General features: G+C 35.8%; 2 protein-coding genes across 2 annotated transcripts; one reads left to right on the forward strand and one right to left on the reverse strand.

Annotated features, from left to right (window-relative positions):
* The first annotated feature begins 9,936 nt into the window (after positions 1 to 9,936).
* LOC106386522 lies at positions 9,937 to 10,443 on the forward strand. Its single transcript, XM_013826351.2, has 2 exons — positions 9,937 to 10,064; positions 10,192 to 10,443. The coding sequence occupies exons 1-2, from the start codon at positions 9,959 to 9,961 to the stop codon at positions 10,317 to 10,319; spliced, it is 234 nt and encodes a 77-aa protein (XP_013681805.1). The 5' UTR covers positions 9,937 to 9,958; the 3' UTR covers positions 10,320 to 10,443.
* Positions 10,444 to 17,450: 7,007 nt separating this feature from the next.
* LOC106389376 lies at positions 17,451 to 19,039 on the reverse strand. The gene is made up of 3 exons (XM_013829603.3): positions 18,597 to 19,039; positions 18,353 to 18,483; positions 17,451 to 17,899 (listed from the first exon to the last, which is right to left on the reverse strand). Exons 1-3 carry the CDS (start codon positions 18,751 to 18,753, stop codon positions 17,612 to 17,614), a joined length of 576 nt encoding a protein of 191 aa, XP_013685057.1. The 5' UTR covers positions 18,754 to 19,039; the 3' UTR covers positions 17,451 to 17,611.
* Positions 19,040 to 22,972: the final 3,933 nt, after the last annotated feature.

Genomic DNA, 22,972 nt, shown 5'->3' on the forward strand with positions numbered 1-22,972 from the left:
CTAATCTATCTAGATTTAGAAAAACTACTAAAACATAAACTTATAAGGAAAAAGAAATAGGATTTTTTTTTTCTCCTAGTCTTGTGTGTGTGGCTGCCTCTCTCTCTCTCTCTAAAGTCAGTTCTCTCTTTCTCTCCTCTCTCTATGGTTTCGACCATCTCTCTATCTTCTATGTATTGGGTCGGGTCTGGTTATGGACATTCACCATTGGATTTATAACACTCTCCCTTGGATGCCATAACCATACATGATTTGTAGTACGCTTCATGTTGCCTCATTAAAACCTTATCAGGAAAACCCAGTGGGACAAAACCATGATGAAGGAAAAAAAGTACAACACGCACTACTCCCCCTGATGTGAACCTCACTGTAGGTTTCTACATTCTACGCATCTGATGCGTGATCTTTCCTGTATATATAGGATGGGAGTAATCGGCTAGTTTCATTACTAAGCCGTAACTAGACTACTTCGACCTCTTAGGTCGTTTCTCATGTCTCTTGACATCGAGTGTCGCGGTAAAGTACGTGGTTTAAACAATGTGAACCATATTGTCCTCGGAGATCACTATTTGGTCTTTGCAAATCGTGTTTGCATGTGTCCATGGTCTAGACGTGTTTGTCTACTGTCAAACTCTTTACTTTGGCGATTTTTGGTTACCATTCGACCATGTTTCAATCTGGCCGATCCATGTTTGGGTGATAGACCTCGTCTATACATGTCTACTACTTGTCTCATGAGTGTTCAAGATCAATGATCATTGCTGTGAGTTTTATAATCTCTTATTAAGTTATGGCTCTTTGGCCGAACACACTCATGGATCTCATATGTGGACATTGGTCTCTTTTGCCTTTGGTAATGTGGTACTCATTATTCTTTTGAATTCCTATCTTAATAATGATGATGTCGTCTCATGATCTCAGTTGCTGTGGATCATATCACACGCTAAGTATACATTATTAGGTCATGAATCTCGGCTTTCACGAGCTTATGGACTACAATACTTTATATCTGACAGGGAAAGATAGATTAAACATCTCCTCTTATCCTCACGACAAAGCCTTGTGGGAGTAAGTCATACAACAGCAGTAAACTATTCTGCTATGCTGGATTCTTAAGGGATCTGATGTCGGATTGCAACCTGATGGTTGATCTTTTCTAGCTCGTGATCAAGAAGAATAAGGGTCGGACGCCTACAGATTTGTTCTGTATCAGTCTTCTAACCTCTTTTAGGTTTAGTATAAGCACAAGGAATATCGAATCTTTATAAATATATGAACTGTTATTGGGTTGTCTTTTATACAACTCCAAGATCATGTTGTGATCAATTTCTTTTACATACTATATGCAGCTGCTTTTCAGTCCATGAATCAGCTTAGGAACGAAGCTGTTCTTTCATCTTATCCAGTGATCCATATGCTGCTTTACTTCATCATTTTAACTATTTTATTATGACCAAACCTTTTGTTAATTTCGAAATTTTGTAGCAGCAACCACCACATAGGAGTTCATCTCCTTATAATCTGTTCCTTTGATCTCTGTGAGTACCTTATGTAACAAGCTATGATCTAATGCTGTTATTAGGAAACATGAACACTTTAGACCTCGTGATCATGTGCCTTTTCTCACGGTTTCTTTATCTCACAAGATCCATCTATTTTACTGGTTTTATCAGATGTCGTTTCTATATATGTATATAGCCAATACGCCCATCTCTCCTTTAGATACTTTGAACCTCCACTTTTATCTTTCTGATTGTATGATCTTTATGATTGTATGATCTTTATGATTGTATGAGTACTCATTCGTGGGTTCATGATCCTCACTTATCTCTTTATGTTCAAGTGCTATTCTCTTATGCATCTTTTATATAACATTCATGTGTGTGTCAACACCTTCATATGTGGTTCCATTATGTTCCAGACATGATCTAATCACTTTGAGATTTTGTTATCTAGGACCTTTGTTACCTAGTAGCTTTGGCGTCCCAAGACTACATGGTTTGGTACCTTAGATGTGTAGCTGCGCAGCCTTTTCTCAATGTCTGGTATAGTTTCTCTTATAATCTCGGATCTGTATTCTATGCACCATTCTTTTCTATCCGAGATTCCTTTATCTTATGGAACACTTGGTCTATCTTGTATAAACTCTATAGCAACTTGACTATGCCTCTTCTAGGACATTAGATTTCGTTTGGTGCTAAGCTGGTTAGTCATTCTTTTTTCGGGTCAGTGTCTGGCATCTCGATTATTTAACTTTGTATAATCTTTCTTTGGACGTCTTAAATCATAATCTCTAGTACGAGGATCTTTGCCAAGACAATGATTGTTAAAACCATTCTTATCATTCTTTTACTTTTTAATCTTTCTTTATCCAGCTTATAATCTTTCTCCTTTAATATTGAATATCAGGATTCATTTGTTTCATGCAGCCACTATTTTGATCACCCATATTTTGGCTCACGGTTGTTTTGAATTTGTGGAGAAAGTTCTTATTCTTATATATTCCCAATCCTCTTCTGAGATTCCATCTTAGACGACACACATATGTATGTGGTGGTTTATTCAAAATCTCTTAAGATGGTGTATGTCTGGTTTTATGACCCATATATAATCTGAGATGGGAATATCTATGCTCACTTATATGGCCTGATGCATATTATCATTCTATACATGTAAATTCATAATGTCCCCAAGCTTATAGACTTTATAATCTCATCCTTATAGATAATGGTTTTACATGGCCGAACCTTTATAGGTAATAGATTGTGTGCGGTCAAGCCTGCACTATACGGCCAAGTCGTTTATAACATGGTTCTATACCATGCTTCACGAATTTGTAGTGTGATCATGGATTTAGGGTTTTATCCTCTCTCCCCCTCATGAACATACTATAATTTCGTGGTGCTTAGGACAATAAAGCCTTAATGAGTTTTCCTTTGTGTACATGTTTCATAACGTGAGATCTTTTATGGGATAACTCTTTGTGCCTTTTCAATATTAATCTTTGCATCAAGTTTTAGACTAGGATGCCTAATCCTATCATGCCATATAGTGTATAATTTTTGTGGTGTATCTCAATATGATCACCACGGCTCTTGCCTCTCGTCATACTGATCTTCGGCATAGTATAAATCCGTAGAGATCATAGGTATAGTGACCACTTTCTTATAAGGTCTTAGGCATTTTTTTTTCTCTTTCCTTAAATCCGAAGGAACTTGTTTCCTTCTTTGCCCATTGTTTCTATTTGGAAACCATTTATAACTCAATGGGTCACATATCATTGGGTGTGTATAATGCCTTGTAGGCAATGCCTTAGCCATAGTTTCTTTATTAGGCTTACTATACCCCTTTTACGATTTCTTACTTGATATTATGCCCTTTAGGCAACTCTTTATCAATAAAAACATTCATATGTTCAAGTAAGATCAGACAAGATATAATGAAATCAAAACAAACTCTTTTATATATATAAAAGCGTGAAACATTAAATAGGTTTAAAAGCAAATCACAAACTCATAGACTTAAAATAAAATTATCATGTCGAGATCTTTCTCTAGTCAATGTATAAGCCGGCCTCACAATCTATATTTTTCCACACGGCTTCCTTGGATTCCTCCTTATCATTCTTAGCCTCATTGACTTCAGGAGGTCTCATCTCACTGTTTCGTTGCTCAATGTATCTCAAATCTGTTAATGGTATCTTTAACTTTCTGCTTTCTTTGCTCAGTTGCCAATAGGTATGACAATAGGTCGTTATATGTTGTGAAACCTTTAGCCTTATGTAATAGCAACTGATCCTTTGGATGGAATGTGGAATATGTTTTATACAGTAAATCATTATTTGTAACCACTTCATCACATAGTTCAAGACTATGGGCTATTTTCATTAGAGCAGAATTATATTCTTCCACGGATTTAAAATCCTGGAACCTGAGAATCTTCCAATCATTCATGGATTTTGGCCATAATTCCATTGAGTATATGGATTTTAGCTTTATCCAAAATCATAAGGATCCTCAATATTTTCATACTGATTTCTCAGTTCCTCAGTGAGATGATAGCGCATAATTGTTATGGCTCTATGCTTTTCACTTTCAATTGCATTATTGCCATCAATGATACATTTCCTGAATCCTCTAGACTTCAGGGCAATTGAAGTGTTCGTTTCCCATTCTGGATAATTATCTCCAGAGAGATTTAGGATGGCATAATCCAAAGGCTCAAATCTCGGCATCTGAAATCATATTATTAATCAATTCTTGATTTAGAGTGCAACTAATTCAGAACAATTAGTGCATATGATTTCATAAATCTCTCGACCAAAACAATTTACTACTCGACCATGGTGCGAGACAAGTCGAGAATGCAAAGTATATATATGATTATTGGACCACACGGTCACGTATTGTGATGCTTAGGCCTCATGGCCATTATAGTGTGATACAACAATCCTAGAGATTGGATCATAATGCAATCCGGGTCATATGACCATCCGGATACTAGGCCACACGGCCACTTAGATATGCACTAAGCCACACGGCTCTCAATCAAGCAAGGCAACACGGCCATATAATGCAAGCAATATAATCAATTTAAATGCATTCAATCATACTAAATGAGATTATCAATCTAGATGCATTTAGTTGCATATCTCTTAGGTTTTACCAATTTCTAGGTTGGTAATATTAGATTTTAGAATCAAGAAATCTAGCAACCTAACTCTCATTCAATATGTAAATATTCCTAAACTTTAAATCAATTCTTTCAAGTAATGTGAGATTTAAGGTTTCAAGGCCTTTAGGAATATAAATCGAGATTAAGGGTTTCAAGGCCTTAAGATTTTAATTAGATCTATCAATCAATCTATCAATCATAAAATCTCAGATTATCAACCAATATTCATTCAATTTCAAAATCAATTTTCAATTTAGGGTTTTAGGGTTTTGATTTTATTAATCAAACAATTTTGATTTCAAGGTGATCAATTTTAATCTCAATTAATCAGTAAGTTTTTAATAGTTTTCGAATTAGGGTTTTAGGGATTTCGAAAAACTTTGATCTTTAATCAAAGGGATTTGATTTGATATTCAAAAACCTTTAAGGTTTTGATTTTAATTGATCAATGGATCAATCTCGTTTTTAGGGTTTATATCGAACTTATACAGCTTCGATTTACTCATAGCGATTGATCTATTAACCTATGGCTTTTAGTTTTAGAGATTATATTTTAGGGTTACAATCTTTACAAAACAACCAGATTCAATTCTTGTTTTCAGATTTTGAATTACCTTTATTTTGTAGGGTTGAATAGGACCACCAAGTGAGCTGAACCTCTATCGGCAGGTGGACGGACGCTGGCTCCTTATCGGGTCGCGAGCTGGGAACGGTCGCGAGCTGTCTCGGACGGTTTGGCATCTGGTCGCAGATGTGTGCTGAGGTAGTCGGATTAGGGTTCCAAAAGTAAAACGGTGACGCGTATTGTAGCTGAGCATGAGGGCGCGTCTGAGATTGGATCGATGAACTGTTTGCGCTGATGGATTCGTCTCGTCAAGGGCTTCAAGATGATATGTGGATCGTCGTCTGGCTCCTCAGGGTTTGAGAGATCGATCGATTTTAAGTTGCGCCGGATTAAGGGTTTATGTGTGACGGATTTTAGGTTAGGGTTAGGGGTTGGCGATTTTCTTTCTCATGTTTTTTTGGGAGCCTATCGTGCTGATAACGTGTTGTAAAACAAAGGTTTTAATTCTGAATATTTATGTGTTATTATTAATGATCAATGGGGGTTCCTTTATATAAGGATTACAAGGTGAAGATAAATAGAAAGAGTACATATCCTAATCCATCTATATTTAGGAAAACTACTAAAACATAAACTTATAAGGAAAAGGAAATACGGTTTCCTTTTCTCCTAGTCTTGTGTGTGTGGCCGCCTCTCTCTCTTTCTCTCTCTCTCTCTCTCTCTCTCTCTCTCTAAAGTCGGTTCTCTCTTTCTCTCCTCTCTCTAGGGTTTCGGCCATCTCTCTATCTTCTATGTATTGGGACAAGCCTGGTTATGGACATTCACCATTGGATTTATAACAAAATACAGTTTTAGTATAAAGTTGGTGTTGCAGTTGGAGAATTTTTTTTTAAATGTTAAAATTACACTAAAATGGTGTGCTTTTCACACTAATTAGTGTTATGAGTGAATAAAATAGAGATGTCAGACGGGCCAATCCGCTTCTAAGTATTCTCACCCATAGCGGGTTCAATTTTTTTATGGGCTGTGCGGCCCACTGCGGGTTGCAGTTTATATATATATATATGTCCAAGCCCACTTCGCCGTGGGTTTGCGGGCCAACCGCCTGTTAAAGATATGTTATGTAATTTTCATGTATAAACATCATTTTAGAATATGTTATGTAGTTTTATGCCATGGATATCATTTTAGAATGTGTTACAAAAAAAAATGAATTTGACTTTAAAAAAATCAATTTTTTTTTGTAAGATATAAATTAGTGTATTAAATTGAAAACATTCGTAAGAAAATTGTAAAAATGAGAGAGTTAAACAAATATATTTTACATTACTCTTATCAGTTAAATTATTTACATATAATATGTTCGTTTTAATTATCATCTAACACTTGTGTCCAAAAATTAACAAAGTTGAGAATAACCAATTCATTAATATATAATGAATTGAGATACAAAAGCCAAAAACATCCATTTTCCTACTATATCAGATGATATTAAGCAAGTAAAAGTTAAAATGTTGAGATAGTTGATTTACAAGATTCATTTCTTTGTGTTTGTTGTAATAGATAGATTACAAAGTTTCCAAAAGAAACATAAAACCTAATGTATGTTATACAAATATGAAATGCGATTTTTCTAAATGTCTTATTCATGCTTGTCATTTCTATTTCTTCATTTGTATTTTAAATGACTTAAACCTTTTTTTTGTTATAGATTATATAATCTTTAGGAAAATATATGTATCTCAAGTTATTCATAATCTTTAAATTCTATCAAAATTCTTATTTGTAGAAATGTTAAGTGAGCTAACCCAAAAACTTCGTGTCGTGCCCTTTTATACCCAACCAAATCATAAGTGTCGTAGATGCAATTATAATTTGTAAGAAAACAATAGAAGTGTCGTAGCACACTGGTAAGTGAGACTATACTATGTTCGCGGTACCATGGTTTGATTCCCATCAAGCATTACTTTTTAAAATTTTCCTACATTTCAAAACGACGTAGTTTTATCTAACATAACAGTTGACTAACGCGATGTTAGTCAAGGTAGGTTTTCATGCTACGGATTAAAGTTTGGGTCAAAATTTTAAATAAATTCTTAGTTCATGTATGATTTTGCACTTATGATTTGTTTGGGTATAAAAAGGCACGACACAAAATGTTGGGGTCAAAAAAAGGCCATTTTCTCGCTAACCCGCGTCCAAGTAGCCTAACCCGTAGCAGATTCAATTTTTTTTGGTCCGTGCAGATCGGCCAGTAGCGAATTGCGGTTTGTAAATGTATCTCTAGGCCCGTCCAGCTAGTGGGTTACTTGGACGTAATATGCAGGTTGCGGTCATCTACCTTGACATCTCTAGCTGAAGAGGCCCAACAAAGAAAAAACACTAGGTCTAAGTCGTTACTTCTCATTCCACGGGAAAATGGTATTTTTCGACTTCAACTATTCGTATCGTGTCTTTTTATATCCAAACAAAAGATAAAGAATAAATACAACCTAAACTAAAAAAATAATTTTAATTGTAGACCTAAACTCGAATCGTGTGCATAAACCTACCTTGACTAATATCGCGTTAGTCAACCGTTATGTTGGACAAAACGACGTCATTTTGTAATGGAGAATTTTTTTAAAAAGTTATGTTTGCTGGGAACTGAACCTAGGTCTCGCAGACATAATACAGTCTTACTTACCATTGTGCTACAAAACTTCATGTGTCTCCTTATTAGATTTAAAACATCTATATTTTGATTTGTATATTCTAAGGGAAAAATTATTTTTGTTTAGAAATTTTACTAATTAAAAATTATAGTTGCATCAATAGTTTTCTAAATTTAGTTTTCTTTACAAATTTTATTTAGGACTATCTTAAAATGATATTTCTCAAATATTTATCTAATTTAAAACATTTAAATTTTAAAAATCTATATATAATAGTGATTATAATTGTTTCTTAAAAATCAAAACCTAACTTTTAAAATAAACAATGTACACAAATCTAAATTTTTAAAATTTATAATATTTTAAATTAGATAATTGTTTGAGAAATGTTGATTTTAAATTAGATTGAATAATTTATGAATTATAACTCTTAAAAAGTTAGATTTGTGTGCATTACTAGTGTGGTTTGCAGAGACTTAATTGAGTCTGTTTTGGTTGATGACAAAAAAAAAGATTTGTGTATATTGTTTATTTTAAAAGTTAGGTTTGATTTTTAAGAAAAAAATTATACTCATTATTATATATAGATTTTTAAAATTCAAATATTTTAAATTAGATAACTATTTGAAAAATGTCATTTTAAAATATTTCTAAATAAAATTTGTAAACAAAATTAAAATTAGATAACTATTGATGCAATTATAATTTGAAATTATTAAAATTTGTAAACAAAAATAATTTTCCCCTTAGAATATACAAATTAAAATATAGATTTTTTAAATCTAATAAGGTGACAATAGAAATGTCGTAGCACAGTTGTAAGAAAGACTGTATTATGTCCGCTAGACCAAGGTTTTATTCTCAACAAATACAACTTTTTAAAAGAGTTCTCCATTACAAAACGACGTTGTTTTTGTCTAAAATAACGGTTGACTAACGCGATGTTAGGCAAGATAGATTTATGCACACGATTCAGAATTTAGGTATACTATTCAAGTTATTTTTTTTTAGTTTAGGTCATATTTAACAATTATCTTTAGTTTGGATATAAAAATGGCATATAGAAAAAAAGCCATTTTTCCTAATTCCACTGTGCAAATAAATCTTGGCCCAATCTACACATTTGGCCTATTTATTTGCCCAGCCCAAAAAAAAATTTTCAGTAAAATGTTGGTTTATACAATTCGTTTGGACCAAATTTAATTTATTTTTTATTTTTATTTTTATTTATTTATTTATTTTATTTTTTTGTAAATTAATGGGAGAAAGAGATTGTCTGTAATTTAGTTTTTATTTACAGGTTTATGAATCTTAAAATTTTGTTTTTAACGTAAAATTTGTATATTATATAATATCATATTATGCATACGAATTCGGTTTTTCTTTTTTTACAACCATACGAATTGGGTATAGAACCGTATTATATTTACAAAAATACAAAAAATATTTTCCAAGAATTCCAAACAAGTAATTTATATGAGCCAAGTGTAATGTCCTCATGTTCAGCTTATACATAGATGCATTTTGTTCTTGGATATGAATATTATTTTTTGGTCAGTTATGAATTTCATTTAGATATTAAAATACAGATATACTATGTTATTAAATTAACTATTTTCCAAAGCATGTTTATATGTGAATATCTCCATTTTTTAGATTTAAAGATACTTTATTTGGTTTAAGAAAACATTATAATGAAAAGAACTAAAATTAAAAGTTTAACTAAAAATATTGTTAAATAAAAAAATTTAAATTCTTAAATCTTGATAATAATATTTTAGTTTATTGAATATATCATTGTAAAGATTAGTTCTGAAAGAATATCATAGATACTGTTCTGATGCAACGAATAGTAAGAGGAAAATATATGTCCTTGCAGAAATGAATATATCGCTATTGTTTACTCGCTAAAAGAAACTCATCTCACCGCAACTACCTCTAGGTCAACAAATTGCCATAATGAGAGGATGTATTTATTTCGGTATGTATCATGCATGTAGATAATTAAAGAGATTGACAATTACTATGTGAACTCAAAAGAGAGTTGCATCATCAGAAAGCAGCGATGGAAACCAAGTCATCGAAATCCAGCGTCCTCCTATATGTTCTTGTTCTTGCGCTGGTCCTGTCTCCAATACTCCCATGTCAAGCAGCTAGTGTGCATCTAGGAGGTAAGCTAGTTGATCTCTCAATTTTCCCATCTTCTATGTTACCCTATGTTTAGGCTTTCTTATGGAGAGAAAATTATTATTTTTTATTAATTTTTTAATGGAGAGAAAATTATGTTTTGATGGAAAGGTGGAAGCCCTGGAGGGCGTAAGCTGATGGCACCGTCACCACCAGTTCGCATGTGTCCACAGTGTGTGTGTTGTGCACCGGCGCCCCCTGGATATTGCTGCCCATGTCGCTGTCCTGGTGGTCCCTAAAGATTGTGAACTTTGCTATCAAAGATAATACTGTGAAGTGTTTGATATATGTGTAATATTTATATGTATGAATAAGTAAACAAGAAGTGTACTCTTTTTGTTTCTAATAAGAAATTTTTGAATATCCGCCGATGAGTTTGAAAATGTATATAAGTTGGTTTTGAAAGATAACAGTTTTTTTTTTTTTTGATAAGTAAAAAAAGAAAACTGTTGGTTTTGGTGTTCTTTTTCCTTGGATATGATGAAGGACTATAAAAGCATTGAAATGCTGATTTATTGAGTTCTAATACAGTGTTGAAAATCTATCGGGGTTTGAAAAAATGTTATAGGGAGAAATAGCTAATTGGTTTCTCCAATTTATTATGTTCTACATGAAGTACTCCAAAAAAAAAATTTGTTGAATCATTAATACTATAGTAATATGAACTGTCGACAACTTATTATTATAGTATTTGATATAAAAAATTATTAAAAGCTAATATTTGAAATGAATATAAAATTTGTCAATTTAGACTGGTTATATATAGAAAATATATGATGGCTTACTATGCAAAAAGATCATGAATGAACGGAACAAGCAAAGGCATGGTGAGATTCCGAACATGCCACTTTCACTGATCAAAATCATTTATAAGCTGGTTTCGGAATTGGATTTCTAGCTTGCGAGAAATGGGGGAAGTAGCATATATACGATGACCATAGAAACATGGTTTTCAATGTGATAATCTTTTATTTTTTGAAGGCTGCCTTGCCTTTCTATCAATGAAAAAACTTTTCTCTATTTCTTTTCAAATTCTGATTTAACATAACTCTCAACTAAATGTTGCAGTCACTGTAAAAATAAATTTTTGGTTTGAATAACATTCATTCAGAAAAAAAATGGATGAATTGGACAATATTTCTCCTACCGTTCTAATTCATAATGTACCTTGACGCTGTATACAAAGAAGATGGCCTATGAGCCCCATACCCAAACTATGTATAAAATTTGATTAAGAAATATGGGATCACCTAGTTTTGGTGCAGAAAAGTCAACTATTTTCTTGTGTAACAAAAGTCAACTATTCTACATGCATGCAAGTGCAACTTTGACAAAATTAGTTAAATATAATTTGATTCGAAATTCTAAGGATAACTAGTTGGATTTGTTATTACGTTATAATAAAATGTTTCACCTAGGTTTGGTGGAAAAAAGTCAATTACTTGTACAAAAAAAAAAAGTATACTAAGCTCGATTCCAAAGAATGCAACTTTGACTATCAAAATTCTACTGATAACTAGTTAGATGCAATATTATCTACCGTCCAGAAATCGATATTGTCTGATTTTCATCAACTCTTCTCTTATCTCCTTTATAACATTATATGAATGCACACTTATATCTATATATAAGCTTACCGGAGCCAAAGCCATAAAAACACATACTATAGTGTTTAATATCTACTTACGTCGCTGTATATAATCCATCCAATCTTATGGTGATGCGTTTGCAATATTGATTCGAATATATAGATTCTATATAAATACAAATTTAGTGGAGAAAACAACTATTAAAACCCTGAACTTTCGAATGAAAGAAAAAAAAGCTTTTTTTTTAACTTGTGTTTGAGCAAAAATATTCTTTAAATTTAAAATATTGGTCCGTTTAATTTTCATATTTTGTTGACTCGGTCATTTTAGAAACTCGAATAATCAACTATTAAACTCGAGTAACATCCATTATGCATAATACAACGCCGTTTTAAAAATAATTTTGTCTAAGAAAAATCCCAAATCGATTTCATTTCCTCACTCGAAAACCTAATCCCCAATTCGATTTTATCTTCCCCAAATCGATTTCAGAGGTAGTGGTTTCTCTGGCGACAGGTAATGTTTTTCATCGGAGATTACTTCTAAAATCGATTTTGAGAAGATGCAATCGATGAGAAGATGAAATCGATTTGAGATTTTTCTTAATCAAAATTATTTTTAAAACAGCATTGTATTGGATATAACGGCTGTAGATCCTAAAATCTGCACTAAATATTTAATAGTGATCAAGAGTTTAATCTGGAGAAGAAAAGATGATGTGGGCAACGATATCTTTAGAACACAACGATATAATCAGATTCCAGTAGGCAAAGATGAACTTTTATTGATGAATAAGATTGAATACAATAAGAGAAACGAGATCCAATGTTACAAATGAGACCGATAAGAGAAAAGACTTAAAATGAAGTGAAATAAGGTTGATGTGTGTGTTAAGCTCTCTCTAGGGTTTCCTCTTCCCTTTCTACTTGGTCTTCGATCTCCTTTTATAGTCGTTATGCTCCGCGATCTTCGTAACCGTTCTCTCGATCTCTGGGTCTTTGATCTATCCGTATGTTTGTCGTGGGCCTCTTATTCGTTCCGGATCGCGCGGCTCAGGCCAATATCGGCCCATTTGATATATGGACCAAAATTGGGTTCAACATTTGTCCCCCAACCCTTTTGGTTTATTGTGAAACTGAAAGGGCGAGAACCATTAATGGACTCTCCGACATCGTCGCAATTTTCAGGAAGTGGGATGTCACGCACATTGGCTGACGTATTGTCCCCTCTTGGTGTTTTTTTTTAGCTCGAATTTATCGAACTGCTGAGCGATTTCTCATAGAACTGCGAGGTATGCCTCCATTCTTTCATTCTTTTCTTCATATTCTTCGTGAAATTGGCTTGTGACTAATTTTGAGTCGCTGAAGGGGCTAATCTCCCATGCGCCGATGCTCCGTGCGAGTCATAAACCCGCGATCAGGGATTCGTATTCGGCTTCGTTGTTCGATGCGTTGAATTCTAGGTGAAATGATTGTTCGATCATTTCTCCTGATCATTTCTCCTGTCGGGGACTAGAGCTATATTCTGATTCCGGATCCTTGTTTTGACGAGGCTCCATCGACATGTAATTTCCATTTTTCGGTCTTTGACCTCGCATCAACCTCCTTCGGGACGAGCTCGATAACGAAGTCAGCTAGTACTTGCGCTTTTGAGCTCGTTCGTGGTTTGTACTCGATGCCGTATTCGCTAAGTTAGATTGCCCATTTTGCCAATCTTCCAGATTGGCTTGGACTGTGGAGTACTGTTCGCAGAGGTTGTGACGCCATGACCGTGGTCGAGTGTGATTAGAAGTAAGGTCTCAGTTTTCGAGCAGCGGTCACGACTGCTAATGCTAGCTTCTCCTTCACAGGGTATCTTGTATCGGCGTCCACCAATGATCTACTTACATAGTATATTGGTCTTTGCTCTCCACTTTCTTCGTGAATCAGCACTCCGATTATTGCGTGTTCGGAGGTTGCGACATATAGGAAAAGGGTTTCGCTCATGATTGGTTTCGAGAGTATAGGGGGATCGCTCATATATGCTTTAAGTTCTTTTAGGGCGGAGTCACATTCTTCATTCCAATCAAACTTTTTATTTCCTTTCAACAGGTTGTAGAACGGAAGGCATCTGTCGGTTGATCTAGAGATAAAACGGTTTAACGCGGCTATTTTGCCGGTGAGGCATTGTACTTGTCGGACCGATCTCGGGGGTAAGCTATTGACGAGCGTTGCGATCTGTTTTGGATTGGCTCCGATTCCTCTTTCAGTCATGAGGTATCCGAGGAATTCTCTGGAGGCTACTTCGAAGGTACATTTCGTAGGGTTCAGCTTCATTCTGAACTTATTGAGGATGTTAAAGCATTCTTGGAGCTGAAGAACGTGGTCGTTGGATCTTGATGATTTTACTAGCATGTCATCTATGTAAACTTCCATCGTTCTTCCGAGTTGTTTGGAAAACATCTTGTTTACTAGCCTTTGATAGGTAGCTCCAGCGTTCTTTAACCCGAAGGGCATTACTTTATAGCAGTATGTCCCGCATTCAGTGATGAAGCTTGTTTTTTCTTGATCGTCGGGGTTCATGAGGATCTTGTTATAGCCAGAAAATGCATCCATGAAGGAATGCAGTTCGTGTCCGGCTGTGGCTTCTACCAGTCGATCGATATGTGGTAACAGGAAACTATCTTTTGGACAAGTTTTATTGAGATCGGTGAAGTCGATGCACACTCTCCACTTTCTGTTTTTCTTTTTTACTACAACCAAGTTTACAAGCCAGTCGGGGTATTGGACTTCGCGAATGGAACTGCTTTTTAGGAGTTTGTCGACTTCGTCATTTACGGCCTTAGCTCGCTCGGGCCCCAATTTTCTCCGTTTTTGTTTGATAGGTTTAAACGTCGGATCGGCGTTTAGATCGTGGGAGGTAATATTGATGTCGATCCCGGGCATGTTCGCTGCATACGATGCGAATTTTTTGATGTTTTGCTTGAGGAAAGATAACAGATCGCGACTGATTTTGGGGGAGAGATCGTTTCCAATATTGACGCGTTTTTCAGGGAAACTTTCGTCCAGGGCGACAACGCTTGAGAGATCTTTATCGGGATCTCTCACAGTGAGATCGCGCGCGAGTGAAATATTCTCCTCTCGCCGGGGTATTTTATGAAATTCGGACATATAACAAGCTCGGGACTGTTTCTGGCTCCCGCGTATGGTTTTCTCACCGGCCGGTGATAAGAATTTCATGCACTGGTGATAAATCGAGGGGACCGACCGCATCTGGTGCAGCCAGGGGTGCCCTACGATGGCGTCGAAGGGCATGAAACGATCGACCACGGTGAACTTGGATTCTAGTTCGATGTCATGGGTTTTAGTGATTAGTGGTATGATTCCGAGTGATTGAACCGAGCCTCCTTCGAAACTGACAAGGGGGGGGGGGTTGCTTCGTTATTGATTATCAGAGTCGTTCGATTCATTAATCACAGTGTCTTTCGTGAAATGATGCTGACAGCGCTTCCGGTATCGACGAGGATCTTTGAAATGATGGTGCCCGCAAGTTCTAGTGTGATAACTAAGGCAATCGTCGTGGGGCATATCGAGCTTGACGGTTTCGTGTTCGTGGAAAGTTAGTCTCGCCTTTCTGCGTTATTCCTTTCGGACGTGCAACGTCTGATTTGTACGTTGCTTGTCGCAAAGTATTGAGTCGTTTGTCGTTAGAGGAATCGACCTGTCTTCTGGAAAAGATGCTTTGACTCATCGCGGTTCGGACGGCGCCTCCTGACGACGTTGATTTCCCTGATCTGGAGAGATCGAGGCTGATTTTTTCGATGTTGTCAGATCGTGTTTGATTGGGATCCATATTCGCGCTTAGGAAACTTAGATCGGTTTCTTATCAAAGACGTTTTTCGTTTATCTTCCCCACAGTCGGCGCCTAAATGTAGATCTTAAAATCTACACTAAGTATTTAATAGTGATCAAGAGTTTAATCTGGGGAAGAAAATATGATGCCGGCAACGATATCTTTAGAACACAACAATGTAATCAGATTCCAGTAGGCAAAGATAGACTTTTATTGATGAATAAGATTGAATACAGTAAGAGAAACGAGATCCAATGGTACAAATGAGATCGATAAGAGAAAAGACTTAAAGCGAAGTGAAATGAGGTCGATGTGTGTGTTAAGCTCTCTCTAGGGTATCCTCTTCCCTTTCTACTTGATCTTTGATCTCCTTTTATAGTCGTTATGCTCCGCGATCTTCGTAACCGTTCTCTCCATCTCCGGATATTTGATCTCTCCGTATATTCACCGTGGGCCTCCTATTCGTTCCGGATTGCGCGGTCCAGGCCAATATCGGCCCATTTGATATATTGACCAAAATTGGGTCCAACAACGACCGTTACTCGAGTTTAACAGTTGACTATTTAAATTTCTTAAATACCGAATAAGCAACATATAAGAGAAATGGTCGGTATTTAAAAATTGAAGATTTTTTTTTGGCTTATATAGAAGTTATAGGTTTTTTAGTTTACTTTGAAAGTTAAGAGTTTTAAGGGCTGTTTTCTCAAATTTAGAGCTATGTGTTACAGGAGTCTTACTTAAGTTGGAAAAAAATGATATGAATTTAATAGCAGGATTCGTAATCATCGCATAATAGTTTTACTTTCCATAAAAACCGTTAAAAGATAATAAAAAGGAAAATAACCATGGCATGATGTCCTTTACAAAAATAAAAATAAAATATAACCATGACATGAGTATCTATGTTGCATTGAAACTCGGTTGATTGTCCGTTTCACCTTTCGAAATCGAAATCTCTCGGAAACGCTTTGGAAACTCGTTTCTTAAAAATCTCAGTTTGGAAACTTAGTGGAAACTTTTGGAAACTCGCGTTTCTATTTCGGAAACGTTAGAACTTTGCATTTGTTATGACTTTCTGTTATGATTTTTATTTTAGTTAAGCTATTTAATATTTAATTACTGGTTTTTTATTATTTTGAAATTTTTATATAACTTTGATGCTTAATTATGATTTATTTTATTTTTGTATGATTAAACAAAATAGTATTTGTTTATTTGTAGTTTAAGATATGCTAAACATATAGTTTCAAAAAAGATATACTAAACCTAACAAAAATGAATGCAAATATTAATCAGTTATATATATTTATAAACTTTTAAAACAAAAAAAAAAATAAAAAATCACGTTTCTACGTTTTGAATGTTTCGTTTCTGCGTATCCGTTTCCGTTTCCAAGATGAGTACACATGGACATACTGAGTGACACGAGCAACATAATTTTGCAAGAACCTAAATATTTCTATATTCAGGCACAGAGACTCTATTCATTTTAACATAACTGAGCCATCTCGTGATGGAAGGGGATCATAGATTCTTGCAAAAATCTATTTATGTTTTGCCTATTGTATAGGTCTTCTTCTCTAATTTTATCTATTTATGTTTTGCCTATAGTATAGGTCTTCTTTTCTAATTTTAGTATTGTGTGCCCGTGTGCGCCTTTACTTTTGAGTTGTAGTCCGTTTCTATCATAATAAAAACAGTGTTAAAAGAAAAAAATTCTTGCAAAAATCTAAGTTATGTCTCGAGTTTGGACTTTGTAGATGTATGTTCTGTTGATGATGGTATTAGGTTCCTCAGTTTCCATCAAAGTTGTTCTTCTACTGTTTGATAGAGCCTAAGTCTGAAGGAGAGACACCGATTGTGCTGAGTCTCAGAGGAACATGAAGATGCAGAGCCTTTCACTTAACATTTTCATTTATATGTAACTGTTGTTTTCAAAGAATCATTGACTTAATTGAAAAACAAAGCTTTGTATTCTTACCTTACACAGTCTTACATTATTGCTCACAGAAAAAAACAAAAAAATCAAAGTCAAATGTCATCTCTGGTTCTGTGTTACACACAGACGCACAAAACTTTCTATAATGAACCAAAACAGAGCCTTTTTACCTTTATTCATATCGTTTCTTCTGCTTATCAGTAACCTCCGGAGGCAAAGACAGGAACTGTGTGATTTTCTTGACCTGAGAGACGTCAATCCTGTAGTTTTTAGCTATCTCATCCACACTCATCGGACCGCTATGATCCTGAGCTTTCCCCTGATAGAGAAGCATGATGTGTCTCACTTGCGCCACGTTCAACGTTCCTTGAGGCACCGGTTTTTCCTCATACCTTGTTGATTCAGGAGTTGTGTTCCGGAGCTTTGGAAGTGGCCGCTTGGAACTTTCCACTACTGATGCCTACATATAAGTGACAAAGTCTCAACTTTGTTTATATACCAGGGAATCTACAACTAACACACACCTACTCATAACTATACTATTGGTGTTGTTCAATACGTTGTTTCAATCCAATATACTATTCTAGAGCATAGGAGAGACCGTAGGGTTAACAAGCTTAACATATATCCCAAAAATTCTAAGCAGAACTAGGAAGCAACTCAGCATCGTTCATGAAAATTTTTGAACTCATTCACTTAAAAATCAATCAGCTACAAGACAATAAAAACTTCAGAATATTGAACTTCAAGACAACTCATAAGCCTTTCCAAGAACATTCTCAGTAAACAACTACACCTAATCCAAAAGAGTGAAACTAGAGCTACTACATTAACTATCAATGCACGTAATAAAATCAATATCAAAACTCAAAAAGCATAAACTTTTCTAGATAAGATAGACACTACTACTAACCTCTCCCATCTCAGCCTTGCCTCCTGGTTTAGACTTTATCCTCCCCACCATTTGACTTAACATTGTATCGTACTTTGGGTCTCGTTCTTCTAGAACATTATCATCACTCGTTGTTCTTTGAGCTTCTTCATCTAACAAATATACCCCAAGATTCACCATTGAATCATACCTCATAATAAAGGAGAAAACTTTCGATTACCCAAAAGCTGAGATAACAAAATTAAAGTTTTTTTTTTCCTTTTACCAGAAACACCGTCAACGGCGGCGGTAGACGGTGATTTCGCGGCGGTGAGCTCTTCCTTCGGAAACGATCTCCGATCGACGGCGACCCTAGATGTAGAAGATGGGAATCTCTCAACTTCTTTGACTTTCCCAACGGCTCGACGCAGTTGCTGACCCATGAAGCAAACTCTTGTTCAGAGGATAGTGGAAGCAGCTTCTGTTGCGTTCTTCATACAGTATCAGGTTTCAGGGAGGCACAGAGAGGAAGAACGTGTTCGCGTTCAAGGGTTTACACGCGCCTGCTCTGAGAGACGGAGACATAACATTGCTTTTTCTTGTTTTTATTTTGCGACTGGAGAAAATCGAACTCGCGCACTGGACATCAATAGTCTTTGTTTTGTTCTTTGGTCAACGGGTTTGATCGTTTTAAAGCCCGAAACGCTATTGATCAAAGCCCATAAATATTATCGTTGTACTCATCGAACAAATTTTAAACTAATCAGTATCCGTCTACCATAAGGTTAGGAACACAAGAGTTTCCCTCACCATAAATGGTCCAATATATTGAATTATGTTGTGAATATATTATTGTTGTATAATGATTTAAAAAGAACAAAAGAAAAGTGAGATAAGACAGTGAGAAAGAGATATGAGTGATTTGATTTGTATTTCTTCTTATTGTTTCACGTTACAAAATCAAAAGGAATGTGTGCTATTTATAGCAGACCAATAAAGAAAAGGACAAAAGTATAAAGATGACATCTGGAGGATGATGATGCACAAGTTACTTTGTGTAAGGACAAATGTCCAATACATGTAGAAAGATGGAGAATCATTATCTTTAACACTCCCCCTTGATTTTCCATCTTATATTACGTAGTGCCTCGTTAAAAACCTAGTCATGAAAAAATCCATTGGGATAAAAACCATGATAAGGGAAAAAGAGTACACTGCCGTAATCTCTCCCTGATAATAGTAGACATAGTTTTCTCATCACAAGTCACGTAGATGCCGCATTCCGATACCGTAGACGTGTTTTCGGAATATTGTAGTGGGAAGAACTTTTGTAAACAAATCAGCTGGATTGTCGCATGACCGTACATATTCGATGTCTACTTCTTTATTTTTCTCGAGCTCCTTTATATATGAGAAAAATCTCGGAGGGATATGTTTTGTTCTGTCGCTTTTGATGTAGCCTTCTTTGAGTTGAGCGACACAAGCCGAATTGTCTTCAAATATTTTTGTCGGCTCTCTCTCGTTGACTATTCCGCTTGATTCTTGTGTGGTGACTCATTGACCGAAGCCACACACATTCTCGACATGCTTCGTGAAGTGCAATAGTTTCTGCATGATTCAAAGATGTCGCAACCAGAGTTTGTTTCTGGGAACACCAAGAGATCGTGGTTCCACCAATTGTGAAAACATAGCCGGTTTGCGATCGAGCCTTATGAGGATCTGATAAGTATCCTGCACCTGCAAAACCAACCATACCAAACTCGAATTTTTTAAAATAAATTAACCCTAAATCAACTGTACCTTGGAGGTAACGGAATACATGTTTTATTCCGTCCCAGTGCCTGCGAATAGGAGCAGAACTATATCTTGCTAGGAGGTTAGTAGCCAAGGCAATATCAGGCCTGGTACAGTTTGCAAGATATAACAGCCCATCGATAGAACTCATATAAGGTACTTCAGGACCTAATATCTTCTCGCTATCTTCACATGGCCTAAAAAGATCTTTCTCAACATCGAGAATTCTACCAACCATTGGAGTACTCAAAGGAGTTGCTTTATCCATATAAAAGCGTTTCAATAATCTTTTCGTATAATTTGATTGATGCACAAATATTCCTTCTCGGAGATGCTCAATCTGGAGCCCAAGACAAAACTTTGTCTTGCCGAGATCTTTCATTTCGAACTCTTCTTTCATATGAGTTCGAGCATCATCAACCTCCTTTTGAGTTCCAATTATATTCAGGTCATCTACATATACAACAATGATCACAAAGCCAGATGACGGTTTCTTTATAAAAACGCATGGACATATCACATTATTCACATATCCTTTACTCAAAAGATATTCACTTAAGCGATTGTACCACATACGTCCGGATTGCTTTAATCTGTAAAGTGATCGCTATAACTTGACCGAACAAATCTCCCTGGATTTTTCTTTCAATGATTCAGGCATTTTCAATCCCTCAGGGAGCTTCATATATATATCGTTATCCAACGATCCATATAAATATGCAGTCACAACGTCCATGAGATGCATCTCAAGATTTTTAGACGCCGTTAGGCTCATAAAAAATCTAAACGTAATTGCATCCATTACCGGGGAATACGTTTCCTCAAAATCAATTCCTGGTCTCTGATAAAAACCTTGGGCAACTAATCGGGCTTTATATCGTGTTACTTCATTTTTCTCATTTACTTTTCTCACGAATACCCACTTATACCCAACATGATTTATATTCTCAGGCGTTATGAGTATAGGTCCAAAGACATTTCTTTTATTCAGGGAGAGTAATTCAATTTGAATAGCCTTCTTCCACTCCTCCCAATCATGTCTTTTTTGACATTCCAAAATGGACCTAGGATCGGGATCATCATTTTCATGATCGATCTCTTTGGACACAGAAAAGGAGAACATTCCATCAACATCTTTTATCTTATTTCTGATCCGTATTTTTTCATCTCGGGCGTAGTTGATGGAAATCTCATACTTTTATGTTTCCTTCTCGTCATCTGGATCATCTTTATCTATGTCTTCTTTCAGACATTTTTCACTATCAGGTTCTTCTGGAACCTTACTATTTTGCTCATCCAATTTCTTTTTCTTTCGGGGATTTTTATCTTTAGAACCCGCTGGCCTCCCCCTCTTTAACTGAACCCTAGATTCATTCATTTTATTTCCATCAGTTTGTTCTTTAGGAACATCAACTCTGGATGGAACATTTTCAGCGGGTATACATGATTTTGTCACCCTTCTCGTATCTGCGAACTCATCTGGTAACTGGTTTGCCAAATTATGCAAATGCACAATTTTCTGAACTTCTAACTCTCTTTGATTCGTAGGAGGATCAAGGTGTAACAACGACGGTGTACACCAAGTAATCTCTTTAGGAATTCTACTAATTCCTCCCCCTAACGCTGGAAATTCATCCTCATTAAAACGGCAATCGGCAAATCGTGCCATAAACATATCACCAGTTACTGATTCCAGATATCTTATTATACTTGGTGACGTATAACCCACATATATTCCCAATCTCCTTTGTGGGCCCATTTTTGTTCTTTGTGGCGGTGCTATCGGAACATATACCGCACACCCAAAGACACGGAGATGGGATACATTTGGCCCTTGCCCAGATGCCAATTGTAATGGGGAGTACTTATGATATGCACTTGGTCTTAACCGAACCAGTGTAGCCGCATGCAATATAGCATGACCCCATACAGAAATTGGGAGCTTTGTTCTCAAGATTAACGGTCTTGCAATCAACTGCAACCATTTTATCAATGACTCGGCCATGCCATTTTGTGTATGCACATGGGGAACTGGATGCTCCACATCAATCCTCATTGACATACAATAATCATCAAAGGCTTGCGAAGTAAATTCACCAGCATTATCAAGCCATACTTTCTTAATGGCATACTCTGAGAACGTTTATTATCTGGGCAATGAACTTTGCGAAAGTCGTATTTCATGTCGTCAAAAGAGACACACTTGACCATCTACTAGATGCGTCAATCAATACCATGAAATACTTAAACGGCCTACACGGTGGGTGGATCGGCCCACATATATCACCATGTATTCTTTCTAAAAACATTGGTGATTCATTGTCTACTTTTGCTGGTGATGGCCGAGTTATAAGTTTTCCTTGAGAACATGCATTACATGTAAACTCCCCCGTTTGCAAAATTTTTGCAAATTTTTTTCGTTTTTCAGCGGATGGCCATTCGAATTTTGCACTATCTTTCTCATCATGACTGAACCAGGATGTCCTAGCCTCTCATGCCATATTTTAAAAGTATCAGTAAACTTCAGGTTTACTACGGCATAGGACTCAGTCATGGTTATTTTCGTACAATATAGTCCAGAGGATAACATTCTTAACTCTTCCAATATATGTTTCCTCTCGGACTTAATGCAAAGAAATTCAATGCCATCTTTACTCATAGTCTCAATATGATTTCCATTTCTTCGGATATCCTTAAAAATTAACAAGTTTCTATGAGACTCGGGGGAATACAATGCATCACTTATTTCAAATATTGTTCCCCCTGGCAATGAAAATTTCGCTCTTCCAGAGCCCATAATAATCTTTGCATTACCAGATATTGTACTTACGCTTCCAGCGTAATCTTTTATTTTGAGACTGGAGAAAT

This window comes from Brassica napus, chromosome C3 (assembly GCF_020379485.1).
Source record: "Brassica napus cultivar Da-Ae chromosome C3, Da-Ae, whole genome shotgun sequence".
Taxonomy (NCBI): domain Eukaryota; kingdom Viridiplantae; phylum Streptophyta; class Magnoliopsida; order Brassicales; family Brassicaceae; genus Brassica; species Brassica napus.